This window comes from Sinocyclocheilus grahami, unplaced genomic scaffold, assembly GCF_001515645.1.
Source record: "Sinocyclocheilus grahami isolate Dianchi unplaced genomic scaffold, SAMN03320097.WGS_v1.1 scaffold147.1, whole genome shotgun sequence".
Lineage (NCBI taxonomy): Eukaryota > Metazoa > Chordata > Actinopteri > Cypriniformes > Cyprinidae > Sinocyclocheilus > Sinocyclocheilus grahami.
The window spans coordinates 707,493-725,326 of NW_015505326.1; the positions used below are offsets into that span (position 1 = coordinate 707,493).

Sequence of the window (17,834 nt, forward strand, 5' to 3'; positions counted from 1 at the left end):
CAGAATGGAAAGCTCAGACAGTGTATGTCAGTAAACAGAGATAACACAGTCGATATGCAGGCGTGTGTAGGTGGCTTCTCTTTGGTTGCATAGGTATGATAAATGATGAGTGGCACTTCATTATTGACTGTTATATAATGCAGTGATGGCACATTCACATATTTATAGTACCGCAAATGAAATTTATATAAGGGCTGATTTTTCACACAGGACAAATTCAATTACTACATACAGTGTTTTAATATTGTGCAATGTACTGGTCAGATTGTACCTTCAATGCAGCCACAAACAATCAGAAATCTGTTCAGCAATGTTTAAGGTTTGAAATGTCTACTAAAATCTCAAAAAGATATTATTATTAATATATGTGACGATAATAATCCCAAACTTATAGAAAATAAAAAGATCTATACGTGTGTCTAAGAAAAACCTCTATTGTACTTTACAGTATTTTCACAGAAAAATCATTAATCATTTTCACATTTGTTCTATATGCCCTAAATGGGTTACATAAATCTTCAAAAGATACGTTTGAACCAATCTAAGGCATATTAATGATAAAACGCAGACACACACTTGCACACACCCAAATAGTAATGAATTATCTTCCAATAAAATAACTCAATTAAATATAATATCAGACATTCAAAAGCCCTATAAATCAATAAAACATGGGAAAGCTAGTGAATGTAACCTCTCACTATAGAAAATTTAGTGAGTCCAGATGCACTGGTTTTTGGCAATTTAGGCATGGCTTTCAATTTCCCCATGATATACATATTCATATTCCTTAACTTTTTATTAAATAGTTAAAGGGGAATTAAATAGTGCAGGGATTTTAGTGGTATTTTATTTGGTTTCTGTAGCACTGGGGTGTCCAAGTCTGCATCTGGAGGACCACCCTAATTAAACACACCTGAACCAGCTAAAGAAGTTCTTCAGGATTACTAGAAAATTCAAGGCAGTTGTATGGGATCAGGCTGGATCTAAACTCTGCAGGATCATGGCCCTTCAGGAACAGGATTGGGCACCTCTGCTATAGGTGCTACAGAAAGTTGTTCACTTTCATACTTGAAACAGACAAAACCAGATGACAATGCCTCTGGCGTTTTAATAGCACTTTTATCAAAAGCACTTTATCAAATATCCTTGCACTTCGAAATTCAGTCTAATACTGCAGTGTATACCAATGGTCAAAAACTAGCTTCACACAGATACTTCTGTAGTAGCTACAGTACCGTCCACCTCAGCTGAGAGCAGAGGGTGGAACAGGAAATTGAAGGCAAACGCTAAGGCATTTCTAGCATTAACCCTCCAGTCCTGCTCGATCTTGACCTGTTGTTTTATTGGTACAAGCGGCGAGGCACATGTTTTGCAGCGCAAGGCTTTGAGCTCAAACACTGGCCATTTGCTGCCCAGTCTACCCTCAAGTACCGTGCTGAACTCCACCCCGCTGCCTGAGCTGAGTGCCAGTAGGACGCTGCGAAATTCGTTACTAGCCCGCAGCACAATGTCTTTGGTGGCATCATCAAAATCTTGTGCCCCATTGCGCACCTTCTGTGGCATCCCCATAGTTACTTCAAACTTGTAGTAGTCGAAACGTTTGACATGGCACTTGTGCTTTGCAAGGGCCTTGAGCTGACACAGTGGTTCAGCTGGTCCCGGCTGGGTCTCTTCACAGGCAGGATACTCCTCGCCGTATAGACATCGAACCCAGTCTGCTATAAAGACGGGCAGAAGGTTGATGACAGTTTGCACGCCGTTCTCAATCTCAGTGACGCGAACATACTTAAACCGGCCCTCCCATGTTACTCGGTGTCCCTCCAAGTGGCTGCAGAGGATCTGGGCATGTGCCATGTTACGCTCCTTCCATGCACGAGGGCCGCACAGGTCGCTGTACTCCTGCCAAGTCAGGGTGGAGTTGTATACCTTCATCCCCTCCGAACGGTATACGTAGAACCAGCTGAAGAGCACCAGAGCTGAAATCCACACAAGGATCAACTTGACCACACTGCTACGCCGCAAGGAGCGCAGCACTGCCAAGGGCGACACACTAAAACGTGTCCACCAGCGCAGCAGGACAGGCAGCACGCAAACGCACACCGTTACAATCATTTTGGTCAGTTCCAGGCCAAGGAACCACTGCACTAGCTGCACCAGCATTCCGGCTGCTAAAGCCAGCGATAACACCGGCAAAGCAAAGAAGAAAAGGAGGTAGCCCACAGCTGTGCGCATAAGCCCCAATGCAGTGGACTCTTGCAACAGCGTGACGGACAGTTCACACCAGATGAAGCACACCAGGTAAGGCAGCAACACACAGTAGGTGCCACGTGCACCACCTGCTGTGGCCATACGGGAACACAGGTAGACGAGGTAGAGATACAAAACACAAGGCACGCCCACATGCAGTACCAACCAGTCACCAAGGTGCATGCTGAACCAAGTGCCACCAACTATACGACCCACCCAGCCTCCCAGCAACTGATTCATGAATGCAGAAATGGCAGAGGCAACCTGGGAGAGCAGAGCAAATCTGGCATGCTGCTGTGCTGCTGGTCGCAGGCTTAAGTAGCTGCTTACAGTGAAAAAGACTGCAACCGTAGCCAGTTCCGAACATGGCAACCAGGACTTGTCTGCCACAGGAAATGAGAGGATGAGGAAAAGTGCAGAAAGGAGGAAATATAGGTATGGCTCAAGGTGGTTCCGTGTGAAGTTGGACTCGGCCAGCTCAAGGTCGATCCCCTGCTCAAAATGAGACAACATGGCGGTCAGCGCTCGAAAGTTCTCCCATGCCTTGCTGTTCTGGAAGACTCGGAGCGTACAGATTACCATTGACACGAAAGAGAGGTAGAATATAATGAGGGGAATGACGAGGACAAAGAACTCCAGGGTTAGGTTGGAAATGATAAAGAGGAAGATGAGGGCATTGATGTGATGAGTAGGTATGAGAGCGCTAATCCACTGCATGCCAGCACGTGACGCCCAGTCAATCAACACCTCTTTCACCTCCATCACTGCATGAAGGGGAAACTTCAACACCTGTAGGTATGAAGAAAATTATTTGTTTAGCCAAATATCATTTGTTAGTACAGTATAATATTGGATGCGTCTCAAAACATAGTGAGCTGCTTAACTAAATAGTAGTGACGTCAAATGTCAGAAATATTAAGAATGTGTTGTCATTAAAGGGATAGTCCACAAAAAAATGGAAATATCATTGTTGTTCCAAGCCCTTAAGACTTTCGTTCATCCTCAAAACATAAATTAAGTTATTTTAAATATTCTCTCACAATTTTTCTTATCCATTGAAAATCAACCCAACCAAAATGTTTAATTTCTTGACACAGTAGAACCGCATGGGGTTGGTTTTCATGCATCAAGCAAGTACGTTTTAGCTTCTGTGGATGTATTTGATGTTCTATGTATGTGCATTGATCTGTCATCCAATCTATCATTTGTATGTGAATTAAAAGCCTAAATTAAATCTGTTCGTCATATAAAGCGATTGACAGAAGACTCGGATTAAACCACTCAATTCATATGGATTTGGAATGGCACGAGAGTGTGTAAATGATTTTTGAGAACTCCAAATATCATGTACATGTGACCTACTTTTAAGTAACAAAATAGATAAGACTTTTCATTCAAATTTCGTTTTTGTGTTGTACTTTAATATATGATCACTGTTTTGGTAGCGAACCCTTATTTATCGGGAAATGCTCTAACACTGATTATGTTGAACATGCCAAATATGCCAGACATGGAATAACATGCAGTGCGAATGACTATATAAGCAGTTTTTCTACCAAATTAAAGATTCATCACGTCATACAATAAATAGGTGTTCTTATTCATGTATCGGCACATTAGCCAACATCCTGTGTGTAATCATCTCCTATTGTCTATGAAGAGCATCTAACATCAATTACTTAAATGGTATCCTAACCAAAGTGGAATCTTTTGTGTGGACAGCTGGCCACGTAGGCAGTACACAATGAGTCATCTTGCCAAGTTTTCACATTCATAGATTTATGCAGAAATGTAATAACACCTTCTGATGCAAAGGGAGTTCATCTGGGTTCTTTACTGGTTCTTCATCATCATCATCATCATCACCAGCGACCCCTTCCATGGCAGGAGTTGGGGAAATACCCTCAGCATATTGTTTAGTATTTTCAACAAACTCTTCTACACCTACATAATCAGCCCCTGCCAGAGAACAGACACACAAATGCAGGACATTATATGCATATTAGACCACAAAGTCTAAAACATATTAGACTCTAAAGGAAAGAAACACAATGCATTCACCATCTCTTGTGACCAAACTCTCCAAAACTTTTCTTTGTTTCTGTGTTGGGGTTGAGAGAGGGCTGTTGGGAACGCCATCTAGAGGAGGAGGAGGACACACAATCATGTTAAATGTTCTGGAGATATTTACATATAAAATATCTGCATAAAGATTCTAATTTTTATTTTTGAAAATTATAACAGCAGGTTGGGGACAACACAAGGGTATTGACAGAAGCACTATTCTTTCAACACCGTCCAAACTTGTTGATCACAACAACAGATTCCTGATGTTTCACCTGTCTCAATGTTGAGCTGGCTCACATTTTCCACAAGTTCAGTGGCAGTGATGTTTTTCTTCCTCTCTGGATTGAGTTTCCAGTACATGAGCAGAGCTGCTTTCCTTACACTACGCTGAAAACGAGATTCACATGCCAGGGAACACACCTCCTCTCTGTTCTCAGCTGTGATGCCTGGCACACACACACGCAAATCCATTATACATTCAGGCTAAATGTAAGTACAGAGAAAGGGATGTCATATGTTTATAATCTAGATATGATAATAAGTATCTGCTTTACCTCTTCTTTCATGCAAGCAACGCTGTAGCAGTTTCACTGCATCTTTCCGTCCGTTTTTGGCCGCCTGGAGCAGCCATGTAACGGCTGTAACCGAATTCACTTCCTCGTCTTCTTGCTCAGCTAATCTCAGGTAATATCTACCAATCTGTCCAAAAACACAGTGTAAGTTTTTCTAATTACTATAAAGATGTATAGTGTGTCTGTGTTTGTGGCACTCAGACCTCTGTCTGTGCTTTGGTGTCTCCATTCTTTGCCCTCTGTTTAAGATCATCTATGCTCAGTTCCTCTGGGATTTCCCCTAGAAAATGAAAAGAAGCCCACATAAAAAATAGCCTCATATTCATATTATGCTGTCACAACAAACACGTATAGTAGTTAGGGATGTAACGATTCACTCAACTCTCGATTCGATTCACGATTTTGATTTCACGATTTTTTTTAACAAAAAGATTTATTGCTTGGACAAAATGCTGCACATTTCTTTGTGAAATTGAAATAGAACACTATAATAATATACTAATAGGGCACTTGCATATTACTGCTCTTTTGAAATATCTTCATATAAACAAACTAAGGCTTTGTCTGTGCTCTTTCCATTTAAAATTAGAGGCAACCACTGCATTTTAATCATGATCCAAACAAAGATGCTGCATGCATGGAACATGAGCAGTTTTTAATCTAAATTAGATTGTATAATTTCGAAGTTTGAAGCAAAAACGGAATGGTTTGACTTCAGTTTTGTGATACTATACATAAAAAAATATCTGCATGAAACCGAAACAGCAGACGAGCTGAATGAGACGCAGATGCACTCTCTGCCAGCAGGCGGCGCTTAAAGCTTTTCATTGGTTTCCGCTGTAAACAAAGCAGCGCTGCACTTATGAACTTTAATATGCATTATACAGAGGCAAGATGAAAAGAAGAAATACCATCTAAACTTTTCTAAAGACAGTAAGCTCCCCTCAGACATGCATTCATATAAACTCCTACACCTAATTGAATCGCGATTTGTTTAGCATCTCAACCGATTTGAATTGTCACATATTTTAATAGATTTTCAACCGGCTCGCGGTTAATCGTTACCTCCCTAATAGTAGTAAACCAGTCCAGTTTATACTAAAGATGTTCACACAGCAGATTTTTACACACATTTGTTTTTCAAATCAGATATTTAAGACTGACTACCTACACCATCTTATTTGCAACTGTTTGCAAATCAGATCAGTGTGTTCAGGCAATGTAGTCCTGGCGTATCTATGATAATGTGTTAAATGTAGCTGAGTGTACTACTCTTCCTTGGTAGTTAAAAGCAGAAAACATAAGGAAGAAAAACATTAAGACAACATATCAGTGCTCTTCATATGGCAATTTGATGTGGTATTGTACTATTTATGACAAGTTGTGTGCATGTCAGCATTATTGTAGTATTATATATAATTATATATCATTTTAATTACAATTTTAGTCATTTATTTTAATTAGTTTAGTTTTTTAAATATTTTAAATTATAAAATAAGTAGTTAAACTTATTTCTACTAGTTACCAAGGCAACATTTTTAATTGTAAGTTTTTAATCTAATCTTTATCATTTATTTCTGATTTCAGCTTTATTTCAATAACTGAAAACTATTTTTAATATTTTTAGTTAAAGGGGTCATATGATGCGATTTCAAGTTTTCCTTTCTCTTTGGAGTGTTACAAGCTGATTGTGCATAAATAAGATCCCTGAAGTTGCAAAGACTAAAGTCTCAAAACCAAAGAGATATTCTTTATAAAAGTTAAGACTCTGCCATGCCCCCCTAAAACGGCTCGTTCTAACACGCCCCCACATATCTACCTCACTATGTGCAAATATTTGCATAATGCCGCCCAAATGTGCAGGCAAAGAAAGAAGGCGTGCTTTCAGTAACCGCAGTTAGTGTTGAAGCAGCCATGTCAGGGAGACGCTGTGTGTTTCTAGGCGAAACTTTATTTGGCCTTCCGAAAGAAGATGCATTAAGATTACTTACAACAGAACAGCAATGCATTTTATGGACGACTGTTTCGTGAACCTATGAGAGGAGGTCATTCTGACTTTGCTGTGAGAATCTGGTGCTTCTGAATTATCTACTCTTTTGTTATTAGTTTAAGTATTTGCTATTGACTGTTCAAATGCGGAGTTTTGAGCAAACAGAAGTACATCCGATCACTTCCAAACGATTAAACTGTTGATTTTTCTGTATGTCTGTGAACGCTCTTCACAGACATACATTACATAAATGAAACTACACAGCGAGTCTTCAATCACCGACTGCAACGACATTCCTTTCGCCTTTTTTTCTTACCTGTGCTCCTTTATCACTCCATCATAAGTATGTCAGAGCTGCCTTTAGTGTACCCTGACACCAGACACAGTGTAACTGAAGTAAGTGATGAGCACCCAGCGCACTGAGCAGAGGCCCGTCCGGATGATGCTTACTAAATAAACCCCCCCCACCCCCCAACTGACTGACTGACTGACTGACTGACTGAACCAGAATGTTGACATTGCCTATTCAAGTTCCTGTTGCTGCCTTCCCGGATTTTCAAAATAAAAAACTTGAGGGGAAAAAAAAAAAAAAACCAAACTAAAATCAAATAAAATAAAAATATTTATTTTGCCTAATTTTAAGACCCACAACCACACGAAAGCTGAACACCGATCAAGTAATGTAATAATGCTAAGCAAATATGAATAATTCATTCATGGATTTGAAACGAGGAAATAAGATGCAGAAATATTTTTTTCCATATGATGCAATTTCAATTTGTCCTTTCTTTGGAGTGTAACAGGCTCTTGGTGCATAAAGAAGATCTGTAAAGTAGCAAAGACTAAAGTCTCAAATCCAAAGATATTCTTTATAAATTTAAGCGTTAACCACGCTTACCTAAAAAGGCTCGTTCTAACACGCCCCCACATATCTACCTCACTATGTATGGAGGACCACGAGTGTCACGGAAATAGTAATAAAGAATTTCATTAATTATTAACTAATTGTACAATAAAAATAGACATTAATAAATGAGTTAACAAATTAATTAACTTGAAAACTAATAAATGGTTCGAATTGAAAAGGGATTTACAAAAAATAACATAAAACACTCAATAAACACAGCCTTTAAAAATGCATTCATGAATTCATTAATAAAATGAGGAATTTCAAATTGTATTTTGAAAATGCAATTTAAAAGGGGAAATAAGTAATTGGATTCACAAACTGAATTACAAATACAGGTTTTGTCAGGCAATTAAAAGGGCAATTCCTTTACCTATTTGCATTTCCATTTCCCCGCTGTCTTTCCTTTTTAAATTAGCTATTTCATCTGCTTAATCATTTAGCTTCTCCTTTTAGCCTCTCCATTTAGCATTTCTGTGACACTTTGGGCCTTGCGCGCTGGTGAAAATGCAAATTAGCCGATTGGTGGGATGGATGTAACAAGCTCTCTGATTGGCTAAAGAGGGGAGAGCCGTTAAATACTGGCGCTAAAAGCGTGTGTTGCCTCAGGAAATCTTTCTCGTCATTTGCTTTACTCTTTTAAATTAAAATGTCGAATACAGACATATCAAAAATTTTAAGGGACATAGCCAGTGAAATGGAACGCCGATTTCACCCAGAGAGTATTGCTCCGGTGGATGGACCATCAACTTCGGCACCCACCTTGGCAAGACACCCTGTTGACGGTAAAAAAAAAATGTTTACGGCTAACATTAGTGTCACTCTATGTAACGTTAGTTCATATTAATAAGCCACGTTCACACAGCAACAGAATACGGCTGTATTTTAGCATTCCCGTATTCACGGGAGTAACAACCGCATTCTATAACCGACCTCACACCTGTAAATTTGCCATTTTAAGGCTTCCCAACCACATTCTCGGTCACTGTTTTAAACCGGAGCTAACGTTACTCTCGTCAGTGTTTTGTTCTACGCTTGACTCTAATGCTCTACTCTATACCGGACGCGGTGTAGACACTGTGTTAGGTATAACAACTGCTGTAGTTTAATAAATATTTGACAGATAAACTCGTGTGCTCTGGACTTTTGTCTTGTCAAAAGATAAGACTTTTCAGTTTTATACACGTCGTCATCTCTGATATTACTCTGATCAGTGTCACTATGGTTACTGGTAAGAGAATGGGCTTGACGGGCTCCCATTGTACGTTCATACAGACAGTATTGAAGACTCTACTGTAAGATGCTGTGTGAACGGAACATCTAAAAACTCACCTGTAAGTAAATAAGGTTGTCAATCCCAAAAACTGACCTTGAATGTAGCATACAGACACAGATACAAATACAGTAAGTTGTATAAGTAACGTTACCCCCCCCCCCCCTGTTTTCATGAAGATTTCCTCAGTAAGAATCATTTGTTAAATCAATTAGAAACATTAAATTATAAATATTTGTTTGCTTAAGTGTTCAGCCCACCAAGTCACTATTCAGTAGATAAAATTACATAATCTTGTTTTCCAGCTGAAGTGTGCAGAATATTTGCACCATATTCTACTGGTAACCGCTGTGCCCCAGCTAGACGTCGGTCAAGCTGTACAAGATCATACATCTGCTTGGACAATAGTGATCAAATGGTTGTACCATCAAGAGAAGAGAAGGATATGCTCAGTGCGGCTGGCCTTGGCGAGAAAAGACTTACTTTTTTTGGTAAGTTGTTAAAGGGAATAATTATTGATAAATTGTTGATGGTCCAAATCATTACTGTACATTTTGCATAGATAGAATGGCCTTTTGGGACATTTTTGAGGAACATACACAACTGTTAAAAAGTTTGGGATCAGTAAGATTTTGTAATGTTTTTGTAATGTCCTCATCATGGCTATAACAGTGATATTGCAAAATTATTATTATTATAAATCAAAAGAACTGTTTTCTATTTAAATATATAAACTAATTTATTTTTGTGATCAAAGCTGAATTTTCAGCATCATTACTCCAGTCTTCAGTGTCACATGATCCTTCAGAAATCATTCTAATATGCTGATTTGCAGTTCATGAAACATTTCTGATTATTATCAATGTTTGAATGGTACCATTGTTTTCACAAAGACTAAGACAGCAGAACGCACATCCTGTTTGTTTTCTTTTTTTTTACCAAAGCACAATGTTTAGTTGTTATTGTGTGTGTGCACACAAATAAAATTTGTTTTAAATGATGTATTAGGCTACTCTTAAGGCCTGTTCACACCAAGAACAATAACTATAGAGATACACTCTAAAAAATGCTGGGTTGTTTCAACCCAATTTTGGGTCAAATATGGACTAACCCAACTGTTGGGGTAAAAAGTTAATTTAAAAATGTAACCAAAATTTAACCCAACAGTTGGGTTAGTCCATATTTGACCCAACATTGGGTTGAAACAACCCAGCATTTTTTTAGTGTGTACGATAAAGATATAGTTCTAAAAATCATTCTCAATATTAACCACAACTATAATGGTAAAGGCACAGAGAAACTATATCGTTGGAATCACTTTCAGAACGATTTTTTCCAGCTTATGAATGATACAAACACTCGAGATTTTAAAGCGGCAGATGCACATGCGCTTAGAATAAACAGACAATATCGTCCGCTGGTGTGAACGCTAATATCGTTATCTTTATAGTTATCGTTCTTGGTGTACGGGCCTTTAATGTAAGACCAAAAATGGAGTATTTTAAGTTAAATGCAAGTGATTGCACCAGTGTCTCCATGTTTTGCAGTAAGCGCACTATACTTCAGCTTCCACACTCTGCACAAACACTTAGATATGCGCCTAATAATAGCACACATTTATCTTGGTTAACATTAGAGCGAGCAGCCATGTAAAGTTGCTACTGACATGTTTCATGTGTTAAACCATATTTGATGTCGATGGATTATAGGCAATCGTTTGGATATCCTACCTGACATAATGTTTTTACCACAAGGACCCGCCGTTAAGGATATTTCTCTCACGGACTGAGTCGCCACTTCCTGAGGATTTTTTTTTTCACAACTAACTAACTAATAAAATTTTGGTCAACTAAGCTTCTTCTAGTCAACTAATGGTTAGTCGACTATTAGAGGGCAACCCTACTATTTTTACTGTATTTTTGATCCAATAAATGTAGCCCTTGTGAGCATTAGAGACGTATTTCAGAAACATTACACAATCTTACTGATCCCAAACCTTGCAACAGTAGTGTATATATTCTCTTCATTTGTAACCATCACTTGGTAACTACGCTTCAGGTAAGGTTAAAGATATATTTTGAGTAGAAATAATTTTAAGTGATTTTAACAAAATAATGTTGGAATTGCTCTAATGTCATTGTACAGGAGATGAAAACAGTGCAGAGGAGCTCAAAACTCACATTCTAGGAGCCTATCCAAAACTAAATGAGTGTGGGGGGTTTGAGCTTTTAAAACTGTCGGGGATGACCAGAAGCAAAAATCTTTCTCTGATACCTTGCCCAAGCATCGGGTATACAATAAAATTAATCAAGAACCAGACGAAGAGTGCCCTGATCTACATACGCCCAATGCAAAAAAATATTGCTACAACTCCTGTAAGTTTTAATGAGTGCACTGATATTTTGTACACAGGAAACAGACTGTTCTAAAATACTAGTATTGTTCTTTGTATTTTGTCTGAAGATAAATCATAACTTTAAATTCTCACAATAGGTGGAACCTGAGTCAGTTTTATCTGGACCCAAAGAAAAATGCCTGATTTGTGCTGAAGAATTTTTTTTTAAGGACCTTAAGGATCATGCCAAACGCTGCAGGTATGCACAGGCCCTTAACTGTTTCCCCCCTACATAAGCAGTTTAAAAACTTGTACTATTAGTCAGTAAATGTTAGTTAATGATCTCTGATGCATGAGCCAAGCCTGTCTGAAAAATTCTGTTCTATTCTTAACTTACTGTAACATCTCTCTGTTTTATTCATATTACACAGTATAGTGTGCCTATTAACCTTGAAATTATCTAATGTCAATGTGATGTTCATATGTACTGTGGCAGCAGCATGTTAAATATACTCTAAAAATCTGAACTATTTTAGCCAGTTGATTTATACACACGTGGATAGAATCATAACATTTTCTTACTAAATCTTCTTACCAAATCATAACATTTGGGATGCACCTAAATGAAAATTCTGGGCCGAAACTGAAAATTCTGGATGCACTTGGCTGAAACTCAAAACAGAACATGCTTTTTAAAAATGATTTATTTCTTATTTTAAATTAGTTTAAGCTCAAATACACTAATTACAAGCATAGATAAATACAGCATAAAGTTACAAATAAAGTAAGGTCTAACTGTAGTGTATTCAGGTACAGACATGTAATAATTAGGCCTAAATGTAAAATAACACTTAAGTGTTCACTCACTGTATAAATTAAATATATTAGTCTTTGTTAAAGCTATGTTTTGTTGTTTCATTAACATTAATGACTTAGCAGCAGGTATTTATAGGTTGCTGTCACTTTAAAACTGAATGCACTGATCCAATATAATGACTACATTTACATGGACATCAGTAATCTACTTATTTACCAAATTCTAAATTTACACAATACACGTGTTGCTTTTAGAATATTCCTTTTATGTTCCCGTTTTACATGTTATACAGTTTCGGGTGTTTCATTTTTAATTTACTGAAAGCTTCAAGTGCAGTTGACCACTACCGTGTCACTACTTCGACCAGAGTTTCTCTGCCATTTTTCTTTTTCTTAGGCAAAAAATTGCATTTTCGGCGGCCGAAATTTCGGTGCATCCCATGTACCTACGTATCATTGATCTACATATGTATTATGTATCAGTTGTACTTTTTGTTTTATTTTGGAGTATTTGGTTCTGAATATTCTTTACTATTTGTTTTAAAGGTCTGCAAGTGAGATCAGCAGAGCATCAACTAGCATTTGTCCTTCAAACAGCCATCCTAATCCAGCTGAAGGTCAATTATCCACAGATGCTGCAACTTTACAACTTGTTGACTTAACAGAAGATGATCTAATACTGGTAACGTGGTGTAGGCTTTTATAGATTGGAATTTGCTCATTTTTCATATCTGTCACAATAAACATATTGTATCATCAATCAAAATAATATCATTTATATTCCCAAAATTGGTACCACAGTCTTGAACTTGCATCCCCTCACACAACAGTCAAGCAACTCAATGGTTTTCTTGATGGTGTTTGGAAAAATGATCAAATTCTGTTTAATAAGTAGTCTATATATTTATTACTTACTAGGAGTCCTTGGATGAATCCATATGTTGTCAGCAGGATCTAGAGTTCCAGGAGTCTTTGCTCGAAGACCAAGAAAAGGTATGTCTTGCAAAGTTCAAAAACAGTTAAAGGGGTCATCGGATGTCCATTTTCCACAGTTTGGTATGATTCTTTAGGGTCTTACTGAAAAGTCTATAACATACTTTTGTTAAAATTTCTCAATGGTAGTGCAAAACAACACCCTTTTTAGAAATGTAACCACACTTCAGAACATTTCGGTTTGCCCTGTGTTGTGTTTGAACGAGTTGCAGGGGTGACATCACGTCACAGGGTCTCTCTCTCTCGCTCTCTCTCTCTCTCTCTATAACATACACGCCCAGATGCATTCTCAGGTACCAAAATTTGGCGCAGATTGATTTAATATGAATCGGTACTCGGTAGTACCGACGCAATTTGGTCGGTAACCTTAAAAGCACAGAGTTTGGTACCCAACCCTTGGAAGGACCCCCCTACAGGGGCCGAGTTCCACCCACCACAGTCCCAGGAAATAATGTGTGAAACAGTGCTGTTATGCTTTTGTAGATTGGAATCAAAGTCTGTTTAATAAATAGTCTACCTGTTTATTACTTGCCAGGAGTCCTTGGATGAATGGAGATGCATACGTTTTCAGCAGGATCTAGAGTTTCAGGATTCTTTGCGTGCAGACCAAGAAAAGGTATGTCTTACAGTTTATGTGGGTTTAGCTAAAAACTTTTTTCAGTAATGTTGCATCCACAATCAGAACACACACTCGGTTCTTCACCAAACTTAGGACCGTTTAAAAGAAAATTTTGCAACCGACTAGTCTAACCCCGTCCCCCAGAGTAGGGTTGGGTACCAAAACTTATATGGCACTAGGGCTGCACGATATATCGTTTCAGTATCGATATCACGATGTGTCATGCGATATCCACAATAGTCACATCGCAGGATGTGCGATGTTTAGTATACTGATTGGTATATTTATACTGATCGTTTTTTGCTCACACACAGACACCATGTCTACACCGAACGTGACAAAGCGACCGTTTCAAATCACTTTGTATCAGTTCGTCATAAATAGAGTGAGGCAGCTGTTTACTGTCGGAGATTTGTCGTGTCGCGCCGCATCTGTAGACAGCATCACTGATTATAATGGGTTCAGTATTTTGTTGCGTCGATTTTTTTTTTTTCCAAATAGAGCTATTCAAGCCTTTTTTTTCATATCGCAATATATTTCGCAGAAAAACAAAATATTGCAATGTGAGTTTTTTTCAATATCGTGCAACCCTATATGGCACCTATCTGACTGGTATGGACCGAATCAGAATGCAGATTTAACTTCAGCAACATTACCCATTATAGACATATTCAAATGAAATGAATCAATAGGCAGCGCAAGACCAATAAGTTCAAACACAATAGCCTATTATAAACAGATTTCCTCAAATAAAATTTAGTCCACATAAGTCAGCATGTTAAGATATTGTTGTTCGTTACAATGACAACCACTTGCGTGTCTGGGTTTGAACAAATGTACAAATCTCAAGAAAAATTTGCCGTGTACTAACAACATTATTTAAGCGCATTCTCTTTGGGATGTTAACATAGAAACCATTAAGTGTGCAAAGAAAATGTAAACTAGTATTTCCAAGTCGACAAGCAACAGCGGTATTGTTTAATTAACTAATCTGGTAATTTCGCACATCCCTACTTAGGACCAATACATAGTGCACACAGCAGTGAACACACACCCGGAGCAGTGGGCAGCCATTTATGTTGCAGCACCCGGGGAGCAGTTGGGAGTTCGGTGCCTTGCTCAAGGGCACCTCAGTCGTGGTATTGAAGGTGGAAGAGAGCGCTGTACATCCACTCCCCCCACCTACAATCCCTGCCGGTATGAGACTCAAACCCGCAACCTTTGAGTTACGAGTCCAACTCTCTAACCATTAGGCCACGACTTCCCCCAGTCAGATCAGACCTTGCATAAGTCATTGCATAATTTATGGTAAATGGAATTAACTGCTTTGTTTTTCATATTGATCAAAGCATGACCTGGAGAAGAAATCCTTGGAAAGAGAGGAAAGACGCAGAAAGGTATTATTATCTGTATAAGTACGATGATCTGTTTAGGGTTGGGAATTGAAGTGAAGTGGAGCGCGCGTCTGAAACGTCTTACCCATAATAGGGGCACTTTAATTAATTTTACAATCTTTCTAATCTTTGATTTAGACTAAAAACATTTTCATTTGAGTGAGAAAGCTGGCGTTTTGCCACTGCAATAGATGCATCTTACAGCATTAAGGTTAACAAATAGTAGATTAATTAATCGTTAAATTAAATGAAATTTGATCATAGAAAACAAGACATTTGAAGATTTCACCTTGGGCTTTTAACTGTGGCAAATATGTTTCACTTTCTTTTGACATGCACCAAACTATTCATTGATTTATCAAGAACAAGGTAGGTAGGTCAACTTAAAATGACAGTAATTGTTGCAGCCCTAATTTATTATTATTTTACAGTTTAATCGGCCAACATATCGGTTATCGGCTTTCAAAAATAAAGAGTTATTGGTATCGGCCAAAATTTTCATATCGGTGCATCCCTAATGTAGGCCATATATGAGAGGCAGCTGAGAATGGCTGGTATTCCTGAGGCACCTCATGGAGTTCCCCTCAGATTTAAATACCCCAGTGGCAATACCAGAACAAGAAGATTCATTTTATCTGAATCAATTCAGGTTGGTAATTTGTACACAATTTATCATTGTGATAATATAGGCTGGAAATACTGTGCAATGTTCCCTTTTTTTTGAAAATGAGTGCTAAATTCACATATTTCCTTCATGTATCATTATGTAGATATTATTTGATTTTGTGGGAGAACAAGAAGATGCTACTGAATATTTCCACATTCAAGATGCCCTTTCAGTGACAACTTTGAAAAGCAACATGTCTGGGACACTTTTAGAAAACAACGTCAGTGGGTCAAAAACACTTTACGTCCACATGGACACTTTTTGCTTCCATCGGACTGAATTCATTCCCTTTATTAATAAAATTAATGTCTTTATATTACTATCTAAATGCCATTTCCATGTTTTTGGAGAGCAGTCTAGCTGTATTCATTTGAGCTTCTGCCTGAGTCAGTAATTATGTGGTTGTAAATTGATCCTGCTAGGTTAAATGGATGGACTTAATACCAACACATTTACTTAATGCATGTTAACTCATTGCAGTTTGTCCCAGTTCTTGATTCCAACAATCACTTGATTCAACTTGATTCCTACAATCAGGCTGAACCTCCCTGTGTCAACAACCAGTTAACTTTCTCATCTTTACCATCACCCATGTGTTCAACTGGGAATGATAGTTCTTTCTCTCCTGAAGGGTATGTACTTCTTAGAAATATACTTAAAGTTACACTTAAAGTCCCCATGAAATCAAAATTAAAGTTTTTCAACTTCTAGTATAAATATGTTAGCCTTAAGGATATATAGAAACTATTTGCATTTAGGAGATATAGGCATTCAAAACTTACAGTCTCTTACTTCCAATATGGATAAATGATTTTGATGATATCAAGCTGCACTTCAGCTTCTCATCACAGGGCTCGAAATTACCTTTTTTACTTGATAGTAGGGTTGCATGATAAATTGCATGCGATATTTAATGCGCATGTTGTCAGTAAAGCCGGTTCTGTAATCAGCGGTAAATCTCCATCACGTGCATGCTTTCACATGGAGCAGCATTTACTACACAGAGCCGTTGTTCACTGACAAGCTGCGCAAATTACAAATAAAGCATAAAGCTTGAGATACTATTTTAACCTGGTGAAATGTAAATGTCACAGGGCACGAAACTATATTAGTTTATTTTCTTTTTTAAAATCCGTCTGGACCATAGAATGGGACTCTCAAAGCCTTGACATCCGGGTATCCGGTAGATAAGTCGGTAAATTCGAGTAAAATCACAGGCTTCGCTTATCCCGTGCGAATGGACCACACGAAATTCAGAGGTGGGGGGTTAATTTCAAAATCACACAAGGTCCCCAGATAATACTAATCCCGTGCGAATAGGGCTTTAGACTATCAGAAATGTCTTGAGTATATTTAGCCTATATTTGTACTCAGTCCTTTGATCAAGATATACATAAAAGTATAATTAATTTTTCTGTGCTTGACTTGTAGTTGTCTATTCTTTTGATTGTGTAGCCTATCAAAGATTTTTTTATAAAAGACTATTTTATAAACTTACATTATGTAAAAATGTATAAAGAAAATGGATATGTTCCTAATTCATGTTTTTTACTTGTTTTTTTTTTTTATTCCTGTACAGGACTGACCTTAGAACCATTTTGAAACAACTTGGGGAGAAGATTGATCACAGTTCATGTCCAACTAGCAATCACATCAACATATGCAGAGACTACACTGGAAATGTTCACAACATATTGAGGAGTACACTTCAGGCCTTCAGAAGGCGACGTTTCAATCCTGAGGCCAGATTGGATGTAGTTTTTGTTGATGGTGAACAAACACCTGAAGGTGCAGTAGATGGTGGTGGGCCCACTCGCGAGTATTTAAGGTTGCTGATGAAGGCTATTCAGCAGTCCAGCATATTTGAAGGAACAGAGACGGATAAGAGACTGACCCTCGACACTCATGGTTATTTCTAAATACTGTATATTCACTGTTACCAGAACTATCT

General features: G+C 38.0%; 1 protein-coding gene and 1 long non-coding RNA gene across 2 annotated transcripts; both read right to left on the reverse strand.

The window, feature by feature from the left end:
• Window positions 1–448: 448 nt before the first annotated feature.
• Window positions 449–5,194, reverse strand: LOC107591887 (wolframin-like). The gene is made up of 6 exons (XM_016281168.1): window positions 5,093–5,194; window positions 4,872–5,016; window positions 4,590–4,763; window positions 4,312–4,389; window positions 4,052–4,209; window positions 449–3,039 (listed from the first exon to the last, which is right to left on the reverse strand). Exons 1-6 carry the CDS (start codon window positions 5,192–5,194, stop codon window positions 1,207–1,209), a joined length of 2,490 nt encoding a protein of 829 aa, XP_016136654.1. The 3' UTR covers window positions 449–1,206.
• Window positions 5,195–9,592: 4,398 nt separating this feature from the next.
• LOC107591900 (uncharacterized) lies at window positions 9,593–16,700 on the reverse strand. Its single transcript, XR_001609920.1, has 3 exons — window positions 16,629–16,700; window positions 9,659–9,662; window positions 9,593–9,604 (listed from the first exon to the last, which is right to left on the reverse strand). It is a non-coding gene; the product is annotated as an uncharacterized lncRNA (long non-coding RNA).
• Window positions 16,701–17,834: the final 1,134 nt, after the last annotated feature.